At 41.5% G+C, this 20990-nt stretch overlaps 1 protein-coding gene across 1 annotated transcript in view; it reads right to left on the bottom strand.

Moving 5' to 3' along the window:
- The window catches only part of ALK (ALK receptor tyrosine kinase), a 75508-nt gene that overhangs the window by 28566 nt on the left and 25952 nt on the right, over window positions 1-20990 (bottom strand). The window contains exons 6-8 of the mRNA XM_058835742.1: window positions 16843-16937; window positions 15335-15478; window positions 2872-3034 (exon numbers count right to left, since the gene is read on the bottom strand). Of these exons, the coding sequence (XP_058691725.1) occupies window positions 2872-3034; window positions 15335-15478; window positions 16843-16937 (402 nt within the window). The remainder of the gene's footprint in view (window positions 1-2871; window positions 3035-15334; window positions 15479-16842; window positions 16938-20990) is intronic.

Below are 20990 nucleotides of genomic sequence, written 5' to 3'. Positions count from 1 at the left end.
GCATGAATCTGAAGACTGAGTTGATTTGCTGTAGAATTTTGCAATGGCTAATGAGGTCCACTACCAGGCACAGCAAGCTGGCAGGGCTAATTGGCTGCCAGTAGGGGCCATACTTTTCTGTGTAAGAACAGATTTTGCATACAAGCAGTGATGTCAGAAAGTTCAGGAAACCCAGTCTGGCCTCATTCAAAGGCTGAAGACAAATAAAACCCAGTATATTCAGGTGACAGTGATTCCCTATTCAAAATGGGTGTCACTATTTAAACACTTATCTTGACTTCAAACTTTAGGAGAATCTTTAGGAACACCTTTCCTTTACAGAAAGAAGGAAGCCTTTTAACCGTATTGGCCCTGAAGAAAGGTTTAGCCCATCCTGAGCAAGAACACAGAGTACCTTCCACTGCCTTCCTTCTTTTCTGTTACTATGACACCTGTGGGATCTTAAAAAGAAACCCACACCTTCAGGCAGGGTCAGGATGTGCAGAGTGCAAACTAGGCTGCGCAAACCAGGGTTGGAGAAAAACACGCAACCCAACATCCAGGTTATGGGAAACACTGGAGCTAGTCTTGAGAGCATAAGAAAATGCTGTGCCTAGGCTGGCTGACTCAGAATGACATTTTTTTGAGCACCACTGGGCTGTGTTCTTGTGCCACCGTACATGATGGGACCTTAGAGAAGAGAGGACAGTGGAAGCGACCACAAATGGGGCACTCAGCAAAATGGACCTAAACCTCTTCTTTTAAAAATGGAGAGAAGTCAGATAAAGGATAGTAATGTGTAATTTATTACAATCCACTTCTCTCATACTTGGTCATAAGACCTAGATGACCAGACCTTCTGAATGCTTAGAAGGAAATCTGAAACAAAAAAATATTCTTTTATAATGTTTAACTTCATTGTTACACAATGTGAAGTCCCATGGGAGTGAACCAGTTTTCAAATGTGGGTACTACTCACACCTTCACAGGTGATGAGGTTTTCTGGGTGTGGTTGGTTTGTGCTGGCAGAGTTTTGTGCAAAATTGAGCTGTCTGTATTTTAGTAATGCATATTCTGCCTCACGTTCAGAAAATCGATATCCTTCTTGAGCAATTACCAGGAGTGTACATTACACGGTGTAAAACACACTGATATGGCAGAGCAACAGCTTTCTCGAGAGCCCAGCAGCCAGCAGAAGGGTTTTCTCCCTGGTCAGGTGTTTCAGCAGTGCCCATCAGGAAAACTTACAGGACCCACACTGCAGCAGGACTGCAGGGCAGAGCTAAACACAGGCAGTAAGTCCAGACTCTAGGAAGCCCTGGAATTGATATTGTAACTTGACATTTTCCTAGGGCTATGCTATGCTGGCGGACTCTGCTGCCCCTTCAGCAGACCAGAATCAGGAAGATGTCAAGTTAATTTAAGCCCACAATTGCCTCCTGCTTTCCCCAGGCTGTGAATTTTCTACTATAGCCTTAAGAGGTGCAGAAAAGAATGTCATCCCTTTATATGTATGTTATGCACAACATTATACATCTATTATCTATACAGAACCTAGAAGTCTGCTAGGTCATTTATAGGACTTAAATAGACAGGTCATCCCTGCAGGGCCCAGGGTTTTTACTGAGCAGCAAAAAAAATCAGCCTACAGCTGCACAAGAATTCTGGCTCTTCTTGGACTCTGATACTAAAGAAATGACAGTGCTGTAAGCTTTTGGGCTGTTTTGCCTGTTCATTTTTGGGCTGTACTTTATAACCATATTTACTGGATGCTGGTTCTGAAAAATTCTATTCACCTCAGGCAACTCCTTGTTGATAGCTGGGTAAAATATCATTAATGCTTTTTGCATTACCATCAATCCTTGTAGGAATAGGCACTCAGGCAGAACTTGTGCCTAGCCAAGCCAGTTTCTCAAAACTGCTTTGCCCTAGACCTCTATTAGAGACTGACATCTAGCCTCAACATTAACATTCTTTTTCAATATAAAGGAAAAAAAAAAAGATGGGATCAGAGAATTGTAACTGAAATTTGTTCAAAGCCTTTAATGGAATATTTTGCTTCGAAATCCAAGATACCATCATTGCTTTCAATATGGAATGCTTCATAAAAAACCACCACTAGACAGTCACTGGTTCAAACTGACAGTTCTGCTTACAAAATGATGCATGTAATGGCTTCATGTTACCATTCAGATACAGTGAACTACGCTTTGATTGTACTTCTTTCCCCAGCAAGAGGAAAAAGAAAAAATGATTGGTAAAAATCTGATTAAGTAGCATTGAACCATATCTGATCATCTCTCTTTGAAAATAACTCCAAGGGGAATTTAAGTGTTAGAACCTTCAGTATCACAGAGCCTACCATTTGGGTGGCTGGCTTCCAAAATCAATTCTACTGTGGTAAGCCAGGCTTGCAAGCTCAACTTGCTGTGTCTAGATTCAAAAAAGTGAAGATGCTGAGCAGAGGTTGATGCAAGCTGTCCTGTAAAAAATGCTGACACATGATTGTGCTTTCCACATCAAGTGAAGGGTGGGAAAAACTCATTCTGTTCCCAGGGCTCAATGAATGACAAATGGGAAATGTATTCCTCTTGGTCTGGGGAGGTGAAAATGCATTTTCAACTACTGATAGAGCTCTCCCAACCTGTAACCATTAGGCTAAAGATCTGCCTGCCTCAGAAAGTTTCTTCTCTTTTGCCAAAAAAGTCACATCTTCCAGGGAATAAATCTGAGAAGGGAGAGGCTGGAAATCACAGGCTCAGTGATAAGTAAAACCCCAGTAGATGTGGCCAAACTTCTGAATGTAACACCTCAAAGATGCCTAGCGTGTATCTGCAGCTTGGGTAGTTTCGAACACAGATACATCACGACCGTCAGAGACAGCTCCCTTACCTGTATGTGTTGGTTGCTGGTACTCTCCAGATCTGAATGCCTTGGAGAATCCCTTCAGCTCCCACCACCACTCTGAGCTTGGAGTTCCTGTAGGCGTCATTGCACTGGCTCTGTGTGGGGCCATAGGGTCCACTGGCACCACAGGTTGTGAACAACCACTGATCTGAAAGGAGGACACAGGCCAATCATGACCCCAACATCCAAAGACCAAGTAGTTCTTCTGCTCTTCAGCTGCTCTGCTTCTTGGACCAAGAGCAGAACCTGGCCCTGAGGTTTTTACCCAAACAAATACCCACGGAATTATTTTAAAAGTCTTATAGTTCTGGTTGTCTCAGTATTTCACAGTTTTTCATCAACATCTCCAGAAATCTGTCACAGTAAATAAACATACTTCTACTTTTCCTAGTGCTCAAAAAGGCAAATAGCACAGAGTAGAGAAAAATCCAAGAGTCCTCCCATTTTCAAGATCTGCTCTCAGGGCTGTTAAGAGTTCATTCATAATCTCAAGGCTGGTGCATTTTAGCCCTTTCAGTTTCTAGAGACATTTGGTTATTGAATTTATTTTAAATTGGAAAGTAGCTGTTAATTAGATAAAAACCTGTAAATAAAACACCATCACAGTGATTAAAACATAACAATAGATTAATTGCATTTTGAATAATTATTTGCTCATAGGAGACTCAAATTAAGCTCCAGAAAGCAAACCGCCTGACTGTAAAACAAGCATCCAGCTCTGCATTTCCTAGGCCCCATCTGTGGGTGTAAATCAGTGCCTCCCTATTACAGCCATTTCCATCAATTGGAAGAACTAATCCAGTACAAACAGATTTCTAGAAAAAGACTTTGCTAATTTGTATCTCAAAAAAGTCTTATTTTTAAAATTTGAATTTGGATACATGACAAAAATTTGAATACCGTGACAATTATGTCCTTTTCCTTAAAGATTCATTTTAGGGGACTGCAGTCCCAAGACCACAATGCTTTTGTAAACCCCACCTTGTCCTATTTTCTAGTATATCAGGAAATACTTAATACATAATCAAAACTAAGATTTAGATGGTAAATAAGTGGACAAAGCATTTTTTGTGAACATGACATGATTTATCAAACATACTTATTAATAATCTAATATACACAATCTAATAAACTCCATTAGGTAGTTCTACTGCCATTAAAGATAAAAGATTTGGAATACATCTGAAGTGTTTTCTACAAATTATGTTGGTCCAGTTAGCCTTCCATATGGCCCTCTCTAAGGGCACCATTTCTCCACCAGCTTCCACAAAAGCAATGCCACGCATGCAGATTCCTCAGTGGTGATACTAATTAAATCAGACAGGGCATTAATTGGGCTCAATGTCCAGGCCTCAATGATCCTTGCAGATCCCCTCCAACTTAGGATGTTCTATGATTAGCTTGACCTGCTTCTTGGAATTCAGAGCTATTGTCTAAACTGATGTGGTCTAGAAGAGATGGTCTGCATGTGCCTGGATGAGCAAGGCCAAAAGTTCTACCATTACTATAACTGGAGAGGTTCACCCTCCAGAAATATGAGAAAATACATTAGCTTTGCCAGAAAAAATGTCTGAATTACCTTTTCACAAACCAATCCTGAAGATGAGCTAAATTCCTTCTTACAAAAAAAGTTCAGTGAATGAAATGGATCAAAGAATTTGACAGAACTTTAAGAAATAAAGTGACTGGTATTTCTGAAAAACGTGGGTAATACAGCGTTGTGCAAAACTACCACACTGTAAGAAAACTTCCCAATCTAAGTACTGCTGAGAAAATAATCCTTATTGAAAAATCTACACCACCCCTCCTCAAAAATCCCCTGCAAGGGTCCTCTACAGATTTTGTCACTGTTACTTGTTTCATTTGCATACTAATTTCACTTATTTCTCCAATCCTTCTGCAGTGGGTGGCAGTATGAAATCTTAAAATTATTAGACAGCAAATGGAAGAATTTCCCTCTCCTCCTTTGCTTTTGATGTACCCTCCAAAAGCCCCCAAAACAACAGGTAAGAGGGTAAATGTGCCTCAGGAAGAAAGGTCTAGAAGTTAGTAAAGCAAAATGCTTCAGTAGCTTTGAACAGTCTGGCACCAGAAGTTACTTGTTTATCCTTGCAAAACCCACCCCAAACCCAAAGGAAAATCTCACACTAACTGGAAGATGAGAGACTCATTCTGTCAGCTATCACAGTGATTTAACACTGCAATACCCCAGTGGGCTTCGCCACCTGCACTGAAACATATGTTTAGTAAAGCAGGCAGGTAAGTGGAACAGTACAAAGCCACTTGTATGTCTCCAGTGAAATATCAAACATGTTCCCAAAGGTAGATGCAGGTGACCTTCAAGGGTACAATAAGCCCAAAACATGAGAGAATCAAAATGGGAAACTGGAAGTGATAAACCTAGGACAGACCACAGCATGTGCAGACAGCTGCTATGGTTAAGCTTCACATTTCTGATTTAGCTCCCTGAAATAAAACTCGTTCCTTAGATATCTGCCAACCTGACCTTGGCAAACTTATCTCCAGATGATTCCACATGTAATACACAGCACAGCTGGACCTGAAATTGGCTGCCCTTGGCTCCCACTGGGTTCTAGGGACTGGGGATCAGTGAACTACGTCTTATTCCAAAATGCTTAGAAATGTCCCTCTGGTTCATCGAAAGCCCTGGTGGAACAGGAGATTGGCCTTCTGCTGTAGACCTTATGCCTTCAGACTCTGAACTGAAGCAACCAGAGTGGCTTTTGTATTTTCTGCCTTTAGGGCAGACTAGAGAGGGCTCACTTCCAGTGCAGAGGTAGTTTCAGAGTAAAGGCAAACACTGCTGGCAATTTGAGATTAGTCAATCTGCACTAAGATTTTATAATCTGGTTTTTCAGAGCTTGACAGGATGGGGAATTAAAAACCACAGGTATGTTATGCCAGGGAGTGCAATGTAAGGAACCTGGAGATGACTGAGTACAGGAGGTGGTATCTTGGATTTTTAAAGTAGTCCTGCTGTAATGGATGGTGGTGTACACAAGATTGTCTGTAAAGCCTCCCAGGTTCTGCAGCTGCTGCAGCCAGTGCTAGCAAGAATATCTATTTGCTTTATTCAGTAGATGGTAGACAAGAACAGGAAAACATGTGTTTCAGAACTAGCAGAACTGGGTAGGGATCTTTGCCCAAAACATTGCAGGAGGAAGTCTGGCCCAAGTGAAGTCCATGGAAAGACTGCACCTGATTTAAACCAGCAGGGATTTTAATAAAACCTACAGCCAGGTGTTGCACAATCTCCTCATTTGTCATTGCTGCTCTGATGTGCAAAAAGCCCTACTCCTGTTTATAAATACTGGAAGCCAGTCCAACATGGAACAGTTTTTTCATCTGAATTTTTTGTCTTTGTCACTATATTAAATGGGATATAATATGACACAGGGAGAAGTTGCCCCTCATTTCAAGATAATTAGGACAGCTGGATCTTAGTTACAATTCTGGATACAGACTAAAACCCCCACACTTCCCCCCTTACACGTTTCACAAAACCAACCCTCAGTGTGCAGATGTAACAGCAGCCCAAGATCTGAAACCACTCACCCAGTAGCAAAACAGAGTACTGCCTGCCTTAACTCACCACTGCTTTTTTAAAAGTAAGATTTCACTCTCTTTAAAGTATTGATTTTCTCTTGATTCTAGAAATGACTGCAGCATGTCTTATGAGCTTGGAGAGAGCATTTCTACAGGTTGCTGCATGCCACAGCAGTTTACAGTAATTCAGTTTGAAACATTATTTTGATCTCCAAAGACTAAAGCAGCAGCACTGAATCGAAAATCCTTAAGTAGCTTGGTGAGAAGCATAGATTTTTTCCATCTGTGAATAACTGTGGTCTGTTGCATAGTGCACAGCACATCCCTCCTTCCTTCTGCAGTGTGTGGCAGGATAACACTGCCAGCATCTCACACACCGGGGGAAGAGCAGCAGGACTCTCCAGGCTAAGCCTCCCCCAAAAATTAGCAGATTGTGGAATTCTGCCCAGCTTCACACAGGATACATGTACCCAGTGGCCAGAAACAGCTGAGCATTCCCATGACAAAAAACAACAGGTAGTTTAATGTGGGGTCCCTATATATTCTACCATTGGTAGCTGCAAGATGCTACCCAGGTTCAAAAAATGGAAATCTCTGTTTGAGGTGGGGGGGGGAAAGGTGGAGATCACAGTGAGATTCAGGTTGGGATGCTACATTTCAGTGAATAATTTATATCAGTTCAATTTGATAAAATCCTCCCTTTAAAAGAAACATGGCAGAGGAAACATTAAGTTTCTGCCTACTCACCCACTCACTTGCTCTCCTGCTCCCTGGCAAGCTCCCCAATACATTGGCAAGGTCCCAGAAACAGCATTTTGCAAAAAAAGTCTTTTTGGCTCTATTAAAACAATTGAAAAAAAAAATTCTTCCCTCATAACTTTTCTTTCCATGATGAATTCACTGACTGATATATTTACACACACAGTCGCTCATCCTTTTGCACAGCAGAAATTCTAGGTTTCACACAGTTTGTCTAGATACATGAAATGCACAGCAATCAAGGTGCTGGATTTCAGCCACAGCCAAAGGGGAGTGATGTTGTGCTCTTGGAAAACAAAATGAACAAAACCCCACAAGACTTAAAATGACTAATTTGTTTGAAGCTCTGATACTACTTGCAGCCTGAGGCACTGCTGCTGCAGGCACTGTTGCAAATAACAACCAGCAACACCGAAGAGAAAACCATGGAGCAAAGCCTAAGGCACATTTGTACTTCTAACACAGAAAGCAATTTCATTGGCACATGTACAACACACAAACTCCATGCCACAAAACAGACAAGAGGCATTTTGGCTATGCCTCAAGGGCCTAAATGTATTAACTGGCATTTGTCAAATCAAGCTGGTTTGAACCTAGTTTAAGCTCATTGCCAACCAAAACTTCAGTGATTTGAGCAAATTGCCAACCAAGCACCATGGTACTTGGCTTATTTTGGAACCTAGAGTAACATGTCACTGAAATGCATCAGTGCTTTCAAACAGTATGTAGACAGTTTGTGTAATTTGCTGTGACACCCTCTATTCAGACCAAAAGGCTATTCCTACTTCCAATAGAGTAAAAATCCACATTAATAAGGGCTACAAATTCTCATGTCTCAGGGCCATACGAACTCCAGTGGCTAAACTTTTGGATGTAGTTAATTCTTCCTCAGAGAGTTCATTTTACCTCTTCCTCTCAGGCAGATGTCACCAAACTTGATGCCATGAACAAGTGGAATGTTTGCTTCACCTGTTTGTAAAAACTTCCATAAGCTTCCCTTGCCTGGCAATATTTGGCCAATATGGGAAATCAGAGGCTTACAGAAAACTTCCCACCATAATCCTGACTAACATCTGGCTGCCACTGGCACCATGGGTTATGTGGAGAGCTGTAGATTTCACCCAGTGCATGAGCAATCTCAGTTACGAATTACCAATAATTCCAGGGCTGGTCCATGCTGGAAGCCTGTAGGCAAAATACACTACAAGCATATATAAGAAACATGATCAGTGAGGTAAGGATTTCAATTTTGCTTTGGGTTCTGCAGTTTAACAGTGTTCTGTGAGCAGTAATTGGAGATTATTACCTTTCCCAGGATTGAAATTTCCAGAGATTAATGGGGCAGAGGGTTGAAAGATGAGGGTAAATGGCAAAACTAGGTTGTGCTGACAATCACAGTCCCATACCTGTTAAGTGTGTCTACAAAATGGTATTAAGGGGATATAAAATGATCATAGAAATTAGTGAGTCTTGCCAGCAATATGAGAACCAGTTACTGAGGTATGGCTAGACCAAGAGAGATTGGCTTTTCCACTCTTTCTGGAGTTATTATTTCTGTCTTTATTTTCTAAATGAGGGCAGCAGTGAAAGTCTTGGATGTCTTTCAGTTCAACAGGAAGAGCATCTACAGTGATGACAAATGAATGCCAGATCCATCCTGAGTAACATTTCAAAGAAATACTCAAAAGCTTGACTCATGCTTTAGATTTTTCTTAAGTGTTTATAAATAGGGAACACTATTGGGCATTCTTGTAAGAAATTGTAGTCAGTGTAAGAGGGTGAGAGCACTACTGACTTTGGACAGCAATGACAACATCTTGTTTCTTCCCACACTCTGAAACCAGGCACTAACAAAGCAGCATGAAGAAAACTAATTTCTTTTGCCTTTTATGTTTCACAAAGGATCTTCCATAAAGGGTGCAAAGTGATACATGCTACCAACTTTTTGGAATTTCTTTTTGTTCATAATTACAAAGGATGGTAGAAACGCATGCTAGATAACAAAGACCAAGTTGGATGGAGGTGGGAAAATTATTTAAAAACATTTTCTGAGGTTTACAGCAGTTTTTGTACAATTTAAACCCCTATTCTTAAGAGTGAGCAGCTTTGAAATGTAGGTCTGAAACCTGTGAATTGCTCTGTTTATTTCAAGTGCATGATTAACTCTAGAGAGCAATTATGCCAATTCAACTTTGCTAGGTTTTATCTGGTTGCATGCTGATTTTCAGTATTGCACAGTTGCTGTTTTCAATCCTACAGAGAAAGCAAGTGTAAACACTGCAATAAAGAAATTCATACCTACATATTGTGAGATCCCACTGTTGTGTCCGAACATCCCCATCACTGTTCAGAATGTTACTTTTCTTGTGGGGGAGGGCATTGGGCTGTTATTCACTGTGTTAATTGGTGCATAATACAAAAATACAATTCTGCAGATACCTTTATTGCATTATACCAACAGTTCAGTTAGTATAATTGCACACAAAGAACAACCAAATGTAATTTTCTTTTACTTAATACTTTCTCCACTGTCCCTTTCAGCTCCTTCATCTGATTAACTAATGTGACTGAGAGATCTTCCGAGAAACAGCTGTGGAAGTACTCAAAACAGGACTCTCCCTGATGGAAAACACAAAATCTGTGCAACCACTAAATGCTGTAGGGAAGAGACTGGAGGAAAGCAGGAACTCAGTCTGGGTGAGAAAATGATTTGATGGCAGTTTCCATGCAAGAAACCAGGGCTGCACAATGGCTGGTGGATATGCAGAGCAGAAGGGACAAAACAATGCAAGATTTGAGGGGAAAAAGGGTTAAAGTTTTTGCACATTGCACAACGCACCATTTTTGTACTGTGTGCCCTGACACAAATAAGTTGTCAGTGGGACAGAAGAGAAGCTGAAACATCAAAAGAGAGGCTATCCTCATGGTATTTAAAGCCTATTCAGAAGCACCAGAAATCTTTAATTAAAGCTTGATTGCTCTGTGTCTTGTTATCTCTTTTCGCCTACTGAGAATCCTATTTTGTCTCCTTCAGCTTCTGTGATAGTAATTTGTTTACCTCGAGTTCCTCATTATTGCTCACTGTATCTTTATATGCCTGAATTTCCCATATTCTAGCCTTGTGTATAAAAGGAAATTGCATTGGTTTGATATAAATTGACTTTTTAATTGGTAGTTGAATGATAGTATGGCTTGAGAAGCTTTCAGTTTTACTCAAACTAATACCTAACCAATTTAAAACCAAAGCCAAAGTAAGCCTGGGTTTACAACAGAATAAACAGCACTCAGCTTTTTGTACACATTTAACCATCTCAATGAAAAATCCTGATTCCATTAAAGCTGTTTCAATGTTCTGGCATATGCAGACCTTGTTACAATTGTTTCTCCAGGCTGCTTCTAGAATCAAGTTTCACCTGCAACCTTTCAGCAAGTAGCTGGTATTCCAGCAAATAACACATCATTAGTTAATTGAAAAGGAAAGCATTTGCAGTGCCCTGTGAACATCTATCTAATGGCCACCTTGCACTGCAAGCAACTGTATGATTTGAAAACCACAGGAATTTTTCTGTGCTGGTCATCACGAAATTTGAGAGAGTAACAGCACCACATCAGTTGTAGACACTTCAGGTCTTATTCTACCCAGCATGTTCATTATCCCAGGTGTGACACTACAATGGGTAACACATTTCTAGAAGCTTTAGGATATTTGATAGTGTGGCTGTATTGTGTGTTTTGAATCTCATGACTCAAATGTGCATGACCTGGAGGTGCTCTGAGCCATGACCAACAGCGGCAAGCCTGAAGAAGCAAGTCGGTAGGTACAGGGCCTGAGAACAGAGAGGACAGGGGGGCTGGTGGTGCCAACTTCTGCTGAAAATGGATTTCCAAGCACAAGCAAAAATAGCAGGTGTGTACAAGAGGTTGTGCTCAGATACAAAGGAGCAAGTGGAGGGCCCATGCCCTTGAAAACAACTGAGCTTCCTTGGATTTAATGTTGTGTAAACAAAGTGCTACCTGTCTTGCAGACTAGCTCCTGCTGCGAAGGCTGAGTTGGCCTGGGGACTTAGAGAGGGCATTTTATTATCCTGTTGTCTTATCAGCTTTAGGAACACAGCTCTTAGTTTTAGTAAGATTTCTTAAAAAGGAAATATTATAGTATGTGATCCATCACACAAGTCAAAGATCCTATTAACTGTAATTACTTTTAGCTGAGCTCATGTTGGTCAGTGCAGTCTTTGGGACTTCAGGGTGGTGCTGATGCTGTTGGTTCACTCACACAACAGTAAATATGTGCCCATCAAAGGAAAGGCCTTGACAGACTCAGCCTGAGGTTTCTTAAATGCATTACGGGATGCAGAAAGAAACAAGATTAAAGCCGGGTAAAACGCATAGCCCAGGGACCAAACAAGCATCTGCAGTGTTTCCTGACAGCAAGCAGGGGCTCAGCAGCACAAAGGAAAAAGGGGATTTGGTGCTGCAGAGACCCTCAGAAATGCAATGACTTTCACTGCAAGAAGCTGCCACTCAGCTTCTCTGTTTCTGCCCTGTCTACTCTGAGGGCACAAGCAGAGAAAATTGCTGTAGGAGTAATTTCAAACCCCAAGGGCTAGAGACAATTTTAGACAGCATATGAACAAGACCAAGGATACAACCCAGAAAACAGGCAAGCTGTTTCAGATTGGAATTGCCTTGAATTTTCACCCCAAGGTCATCACAAATTATTTTAATTGCTCAAAGTACCTCAGTGACCTTCTCTTCTACCCTCATGCAATCTGATTCCCTTTATTTCTACTATCCAAGCCTTTCTTTAAATTGAATTCCTCAGATAAGACAGGGAGCAGAAGAGCTAGATGGTGTCAGGTCTAGTGAGGAGTAGAAAATAACAAAATTCTCAAAAAAATTTGCAGTCAGGATTTCTAGCCCACGCATGCTTTACATTAACTTTGCATCTAAAATGGAACGTTTTTTTCTGTTGCTAAAACAGTAGGTACCCTGGAAGGAAATGTACAGCTGCCTTGGGAAACTACATCACCACCTACAGAAAGTCAGGCAGAAATCCATAATCTACACCTGCCTACGGATCCTACCATGAGCTCGTTGACCCAAGGGCAATACTGAGAGCACTTAAAAGACAACTCTGCTTACAGGCAGGAAACAGAGATACAGATATTGAAGGGAGGACTTCAAAGCATCTTCAAAGAGAACATATAAAGACACTTTTGTAAATTATACCTTTGTGACAGCCCAAGCTCACACACAACATCTGTAATAGAGCTAAACACAACCTTTATCGCTGAAGTGCAGCCTCACCCAGCCCAGCATCCTCTCACACAGGCTCATTGCCTCTGTCTCGCTCCCTCAAGGCTCCTGACAGTGCTTCTGCACTTTTCTTTCGATGTGAAGCTCAGGACATAAAATAGCAGTAAACTCCATGTGATGGCAACTCAGCTGACCCTGCAGGCTGTCCCTTCAGCCTCTGCTGCCAGAGCTCCCCTCCCAGGAGTGCTCAGGCAGCAGCAGCTGCCCTGCTGTGGCAGCACGGAGTGGGCTCATGGATCCAGCTTTTCAGGGAGACTGAAGGTTGTGTAGGGTTTTTTGGCCACACTGCCCAGACTGCTGTCAGCATCAGACCTAACACCATTAGTTCATGCACCTCAACAGAACACTGCAGGCAGCAAAGTGAAATACAGCCTAGAAAAGAACAGATGCAAAAGAACTCATCTTGGGCAGAAGAGTGGGAGAGAAGGAGGCAGCAGGAACAAATCCCTAGGCTTACTGACAGAGCAAAGGGGGCATATATCAACCCTGCTCTCTAACTTAAGAGGGATGGTATTTCAAATTGGCAGGTAAGTAGCTGGCCCCAAGTGAGGAGAAACAGCTGCACACAGTGCTGAGGTTTGCAGCTGTAGCAAGAGCTTGTCTCTCCTGTAGCTACCCCTCACTTCCATGGTCAGCCCTGCTGCCCCAGGTAGGCTGGAGGTTGTGGCTGCTTGAACCAGTTCAGGAAGAGAGGCTGGCAAGGAGGAGGGAAGGAAGCAGAATCAAACAGAAATGCACCTTTAAGGCCCAAACTAGATACTGTGAATATGTGGGAAAGCCTGGGAGAGGAAAGAGGGAAATATTTGGGAGACAGCAATGGGAGGGTGAAGGCAGGGAAGGGAACTCTGGCATCTGTCTGGACCACACCATTACAGTTCGGTTGGAAAGAGGAGCTGAAGGGTAGGGGAGAATAAAGTAACATGAACATACAAGACTGACTGTCATGGGGTTACTTTACCTTTAAGGAAGTTAAAGTTGCTGGGGACTGAAAGGAGTCTCTTCTCCTGACCAATTATTGGTCATTACTGGAGATTGACAGCAATTTTAGCCATTGGAAAGGGAGATGAACTTGTGAACCCTACCTTAAGATGTAAAGTCAGGGCACTTAAGTTCTCTTTGTTTCTTGGCTGTGAAAGGTAACAGAGCTCCAGCCTCTCGCTCTCTGCCCGGCCATGCGGCCCGGGCGAGGGCTGGGCTGGGCCTGCTGTGTCTCCCGGCCGGGAGATGGGGCCTGCGGGGGGCTTGTCCCGGGCTCTGGCCAGGCCGGGCCGGTCCCTGGCTCGGCTGCAGTGACAGAGTTCACTGGGGACTGCTGAGTAAAGAAGGAGAAAAAACTCTGGACCTGCAGCGGGCCAAAACAGCAACTACTCTCTCCAGAGCAGCCATGGGGAACTTTCCATCGCAGACAGCTCCAGCTCCTGCTCCGGCTGAGGCCACAGAACTATCTACAAAAACCTGGGCAAGATTTTAACTCTTTCATTACCCAGACGAGACTTGCAGATTAATCTTTTTATCCAGAGAGAGAAAAGGAGAGTGATCAACATGAAAAGAGACTTTATAAACTACCAGTAACAAGAAAGAAAAGAAACTTCAGGAAAGGTAGAGAATTAAGAAGATGCTTTAATTAAGATGAAATATTTTTCTGTTAAAACTATGGAGATGGACAATAAAGTCCTGAAAAGAACTCCTTTAATTCATGACGGAGTATGGGGAGGAATAGAGTGTTCAAAGTGTAAAATTTGAGTAAAAAGTAGAGTGATTGTGATATAGTGAAGTGCTGGAAACAGTAAAGCGAAAATTGGAAGTCTTGGGGGGCAATGAGAAAAACTGTTTTCTGGTGAAGCTCACAGAAACAGATGAAGAAGACTTGCTTTTGAATAACTCATCCTTAAAAATGCCATCCCTAGACTCATGGCCCATAACACACCTCAGAGTGATGTGGAATGGGAGGAGTGGGCTCTGATAACAGCAGCTCTGGGCAGCTGATATCAGGGAAAAGGAAAACGATAACAAAAATAGTTTTCTTGTGAGAAACTCCATAAATTAACAGAAAGAAACTTCTGTTTCTCTACAAAGACTGGTGAAAAGGCTGTAGAAGGAATTAGGTTTAAACCATCAAAGTTCTAAAGTTTTTGTCTCTGTTGTCATGTGCACAAAGGAATGGTGGGTAGTAAGAGATGAAAAGGTTTTTCTGGAAGTTTATTCTGGTGTTCTTATTATTGTAGTTTGTTAATAAACTTTCTTTATTCCTTTTAAGTTTTGTGCCTGTTTTGCTCTTGTTCTAATCCATATCTCACGGCAAGAAATAAGCAATTTTTTTGTTAGTTACTGGTTTAAAACCATGACACTGACATTTCATAAGTCCAATGCTGTACTGTTTCAAATGGACAATGAATATTTACTGAAAAAAGTGAGGCTCTATTAGTTCAAACCAAGTCTGTGTTAACTAGAATTGGGTGTTCAGGTAACAAATGCTAAACTCAGTCAATTTGGACACTTCACTTTGATTCCTGCAAATGACACCAAACACACTTATCTTACAGTTTAAATCCACATTTTACTTCAAGCAGCCCCCTCTGGTTCTTCCACCAGCTTGCAGTCTGTTACAGTTAAATCCAGGTTACAGCTAGCAGCCAAAGGTAATTACTTTCTAAGGCATGTTTTGTTTTATTTGTAAGGGACTTGGGGAAAAGCTCTAAACAATGGCTTTGGGGAAAAAATTGCATTCAGCCACATCTAAATGATATCTATGCTAGTTGGATGTCTCTCCTATCTGATGATGCTTCTCAGACTTGACAGTTACCTGCTGGATCAGAAAAGGGGGCACTGCTGAGCTGGAGATTTCCCAAGAGCTTTTGTTCCCATCCAAACTTCTTCTGGCCACCTCTACTGATGAGCAAATTGCTTGAGTCTGGAGCGGTACCTCGAGGTGTCTTCTCTCCACTGACTAGAAAACAAGAAATCACAGATTGGTTTATGGCTGAGGGGGACTGAGTCAGTATGTAATCCAAAACTGAAGCTAAAATAAGGGCTGCAGACTTCTGCGCTGAGAGTAAGAGCCTGCAGTCACAGGATATAACATTATTAAAAGAAATGGGCAGATTTACTTTCCATTGTTGGCACAGAACTGAGACAAAAGGAAAATAAACAGGAATAAGGGGTAGGCAAAACATTAAGTGAATGAAGACACAAAGCAGAAATACAGAATACAATCTTTACCAACTATTAGGAAATTTTTTTAGCCAGTAAAAGTATGAGGAATTTTCTTTAATTCTATCCTAATTTTAAGGTCTCTTTGAATACTGGAACTTGAGGTATATTGTACTTATGCACAGAAATCAAGAGGTATTAATGTATAATACTCATTATGAGAGACTCATGCCCCAGGCAATGCAAATTAATCTAACACAGAGCAGATGAAACATTCTGACTGCAGAAGTGGTTTGGAGGTTTTCAGTCTGAGCAGGGCTACAGAGGTCACAGCTTCAAGCATAGGAGAAGAAAGGACACACTTAAGTTCTGGTGCTCAGCCCAAGGCAGAAGTTTAATTTGTTCAGAGCAGCAATTCTCCAGCCCTCATGTAAGTTGTTGGTCTGAGGTACAGAGTGACAGATCATTGAACACATTTACAAATTAAGCAATTCACTATGCATGAGATTATGAAAGATGAGTCAGACACAAACGTTTAATAAAAATCTACATGTGGCATCAGAGGTATAGACTGGGCATGTTCTAGAGGCCAGTCAGTCACAAAGCCAGGATCAGAATCCAAATTTTTCCCCAGAGCAGTAGAGTGTGAAGATCCTAGTTTCTGATTCAGACTTAAATACATGTCAGTCTAAATAAAATAACCTTGTTCTAATTTAACTGGACTATTGTGCCCAATGTTATTGCAAAGTTAGTGTCAATCACAGGATGCCTGTCTTTGCCTAGCCAGTGTCCAACTGTCATTCATTTTGATAACTGTCACACAGCAAACCAGGTCATGTGGAAATCTGTAATCACAGACTGGCTTCTGCATCAGCCTGGCTGGATAGGTGATGGTTCTGCCTCAGCTGGAAGCTGATCTCCCACACCCTGTGTCTCACTACCCACTCGTGCCAAACTGGGAACCCATTCCCCGCTCGGCTCCACCAGTAAGGGGTGCACCTGAATGGCGTCCTCTGCCTAAGCACAGTCATTTCTGACACAGACCTTTACCTTTAAAGAGTCTTTTGAAGATGATGATACCCAGCCCATTCCCCACAGTTTCCAAATTTCAATTAAATGGCAAATAAAAGACAAGTTGCTTACACAAAAAGGGAAACTTACTTGTTAAATAACAGTCCAGACTAAGGGAGACATTGTCAAAAGCAATAATGGCATCAGAACCTTCTTCCCATGATGCGGTGATTTGAAACCAAAACCTGCACAAATTAGAAAAAATGGGATTAAGTTTTGCTAAAGAACATGAAATTCAGAGCTCTTCACAATTAAAACAGTTTTTGAATGGTGGAGAAAAACTTTGCACATATAAAAATATTAAATTGATAGAGAAAGTATCGTCACTCCTAACAAGGAAAGATGATCTGAGGAGGGGAGAGGGAAGCTGTACAGTAATATAGGTGGACAGAATAAGAGAATATTGCCCCTCTTCCCTCCAAACAAATAGCCTGAAGGAAGCAGAAGAGTGTGCATGTGTGTTGTCATAAAAGTCCCCTTGATTCTGGCACAAAAAAAACCCCAACCAAACAAACAGACCTCTAAGTGATTTTATTTTCCCAAGCTATTTACACCCTAAAGTGTTAAGAAGTACGCAGGGCTCCTGAATTTGGAACTCCTAGAAGGAACTAGCAATCAAAGGCTGGAACCATTTTAGAAAGTATTTGGTGTTGATGCACTCTGTAGGAAGCAAAGGATATCTAACAGCCCTGGCATTCACAAAATAGAGGAACTGACACTGGGTAGTCCACAGGAAGAGCAGAACTTATTATCTCCTTATAGAAACTAAGAAGGTTTGCCTTAAATCACTTCCTGATTTAAGGAAAGCTGTCTTTTGCCAGGAAGTTATGCCACTCTTACCTTTCCAGAAGAAAGATCCCTGTAAATTCACCCTCAGTGATATTAAAAGTCAACAGGAAGAGCAAAAATTACCCACAATGAAATACTTCAAATCTGACAGTATATTGACCATGCGTTGATTTTGTGTACTCATGGATTTAGGTTTCCTCTTAGCTTAGCAAGTTCATGTTCTCTCAATGCATATCTGCCACATAAAATCATAATACTCTGCTTAGGAAAGAGAACAATTTCTGAAAGCAGCCAACCATAGCTCAGCAGTCAGATACAATGCTCAGAGGTTGCATCAAGACTATAAAAACATGAAACTATCACATGATGTAGAACAAGCTGCAAGTGAATACAAAATATTATTTAAACCTAATTCTCTGTTGTAGCTTGATGTTTTACGCCAGCAGAAGTTAAACCATTTGTGGGTCTCTTTAATGTAGATCTATTGCTGGTGCTTCCTGCTCTTTTAGAGATAAATGTTCAGACAGAGTGTGGATTCTTGCAGGTGTTTCAGTTTAGACAAGAAAATGATGACAGAACAAGTTATTTTTGAGGAGCAGCACTATTTATTTCGAAAGGCTTTAGAAATGCTGTCTCTTCCTTACAGCAAGGATCTAAACACCTGCAGAATTTTCTTCTTCTCACAGACTCTAGTCCTTCCTGCATGTCACTGGGTGTAAAATATTTTTTCTCAGCTTTGTGTATGTTAGCATTCTTACATTAGTCTTGGTGATTCCTACTGCTTTTAAATACTACCTCTCCTTTACCAGCAAGCCAACCTCAAAACCAAAATTTCAGTGAAGTTGCCATGGTCATGTTCATATTTGCTGTGGGACAGCATATTCCTGTGTTTTCAGTGTGGATTTTGACTGAGCCTCCTGACTCTGTCAGCAAATGTAACCACCTTCCATGCTGATCTCAAGCACAGGGCAGCTTTCCAGAGGGGACAGCGAGGTCTGACAAAAGCTAAAACAGGCCCCAGGGATATTTGTGACTTTGAGGATATGTAGATTGGAGTGTCATGATCTTCTGCAACTGGTGTTCTTGCTAAGCTACAGCTGAGGACAGTGTCAGAAAAGCTGACACAACCAAAGCAAAAACCTCATAACAGAAATAAACTCCTGTCAGCCTCCCAAAGGTGCAAAGGGTTTATAACAGACCACAACCCACTCACTACAGAAAAGATTTATATAGTTACTATGTTCCTCCTCCTTTATTTCTGGTAAAAAAAGCCATGTTCCAACACTGAAATTTCTCATTCCTTGGAGATATATATTGTACATACTTGGAGACTTCTCCAAAACTGACTTTTTATGTTCTAAAGACATGAGCAGTTGCCATGAAAGAGCAGGTGACTGACACAAATAATAGTGGATATGGTGAAGAAAGAGCATCCCTAGCATCAAAGGAAACTCCAAATTGCAAGACACAATTTTCCTTGCTAAATGATCCACCTTTATCACCTCAAAAGGTGGCAGCACCAACCATACAAGTCTGAATATCACAAAAGCATATTTTTAGCCTTCCCAAATCCGTAAAAAGGGCAGTCAGATGCTGACAGCAGTCTCACAGTTTTTAGTTGGGATATCTGAAAGCCCTTGTGGGTATGTCCAGGAGGAGAACAGAAGGGAACATAAAATCCTTGCATATTAAACTGGCTTCTGACTGAATTCTGCCCTCCCCGTCTCCTTCCCTCATTTGCTCTACAGCTGACATCCCACAACACTTCAAGTAGAATTACAAATTCTAGCATAAACATAAGCTGTTCAGTTTGAGACATGCCATACATGACTTAAAGAAAAGCTGTTGGACAGACACAGTGGGCTCTGATCTTTCTGCTGCAAGTCACAGTGCCAGCAGCAGAGATGATTGAACTGTGTGTGAAACAGGTCCTAAGGCACCAGAGATCACATTCTGCTATATTATGGAGAACGACCATCTACCTCAGGCTGTAAAACACTGACTCAGCAGAAGCTTCTCCTTCCCTGTTGTGTGCTGCTGAAATGCCCAGGAAGAGGTAGGGTGGAACCTTAGCAAATCAGTGCCCTGCACACACTGACCACTGGTGATGCATTGAAGGGACCAGGTCTGGTGCATTTGAGCCTCAGTCTATTTCCTCAGGATGCACACTAAATGCCACTTGGAGACAGGGACTCTTTGATGTGAATTTATGTTTGTAAGGTGTTAAACTGAGGCTGCAAAATTAATTACAAAGACAAATAAGCAATTCCACTCTGTCAGCTTTTCCCTCCAGTACTGCAGACTTTATCTCAGGCAGCATAAGAGACAGATACTTTTGCAAGGACTACGATGCACCTTCTTTCTGCCTCTAGGCAATGAAGAACTTCTAAAAATATCTTCAGGCAATTTCCTTGGCAGAACCTAAGGTTCATGCCCCAAGGTGTTATGCTTTGATGCACTTTTCATGTCATGCCTCTTCAGTCAATAAAGGGTTGTTCTTATGAGAATTATCAAATGTTCAGCTCCTAAGGCCTTGAAGGCATGATACAAACCAGTATTTCTGTTGTTGAAGGGAGTGCTGTGTAACATGCCCATATCAGAACACAATAGGTTGCTTTTTATTTATAGTTCAAGTTAAGAGACAGCCTTGCTGATTTCACTTGCTGGACCACTGGGACCAGAACTCTTGAGAAATTTTCACAAGTTCACCAGGGATGAAAAAGAATGACAGAAATGCCTCCAAAATACAAAAAAAATCTGTGAATGATAAACAGTATTAGGACCATCAGTGCTGCTTTGGCTGCCTATTAATCTTATTTTTTGCTAACACGAAAGCAGTTTCAGTACAAACCTTCTCTTGAGACCCGCATTTCTGCAACAAATAGTTCATCATTTTATCTTCTCTAGTTTAATGCCACTATTAATTTAGAAATATGATGTCTTTCAAATTCCATTGAAACAAGATCATCAGTTAACCAACACTTCAATCATTAGCTTTGGTGGCTTTAGCTTAATGGGCTAATTAAGGAAAATTTAATCAAAACTCAAGATGGAAATGTCACACATCAGTGAGATGGAAAAAACTCCACAGACAAACTCATTCCCTTGCTCCCTCTCTTTTTTTTTTTTTTTTTTTTCTTTCTTCCCTTTCTGTTTGATCCCTGAAATCAATGAAATAATGAAATAACTCCCTCTGACTTTGGTGGGAGCTGATAATGAAGCAGCAATGCTACTGCAGATGTTACTGCAGTGACTCAGAACAATGCTGGAGGTGACAATGCCTCACTGGTGTTTGTGCACAGATTAAAGAGGGGTGATGCTGACTGCACACCCACTATCTCCACTGGCCTCAGCACAGATACTGGTCCACAGCCATGCACACACACCCACTGCAGACACTGACGCTGCAGTGAATGGTTAGGAAAGAATATTCCTGAAGGCAATTTTAC

The sequence above is a fragment of the Poecile atricapillus genome, chromosome 3, assembly GCF_030490865.1.
Source record: "Poecile atricapillus isolate bPoeAtr1 chromosome 3, bPoeAtr1.hap1, whole genome shotgun sequence".
NCBI lineage: Eukaryota > Metazoa > Chordata > Aves > Passeriformes > Paridae > Poecile > Poecile atricapillus.
Note: the sequence above shows the minus strand (reverse complement) of the source record. Positions and strands in the feature narration are given on the sequence as shown.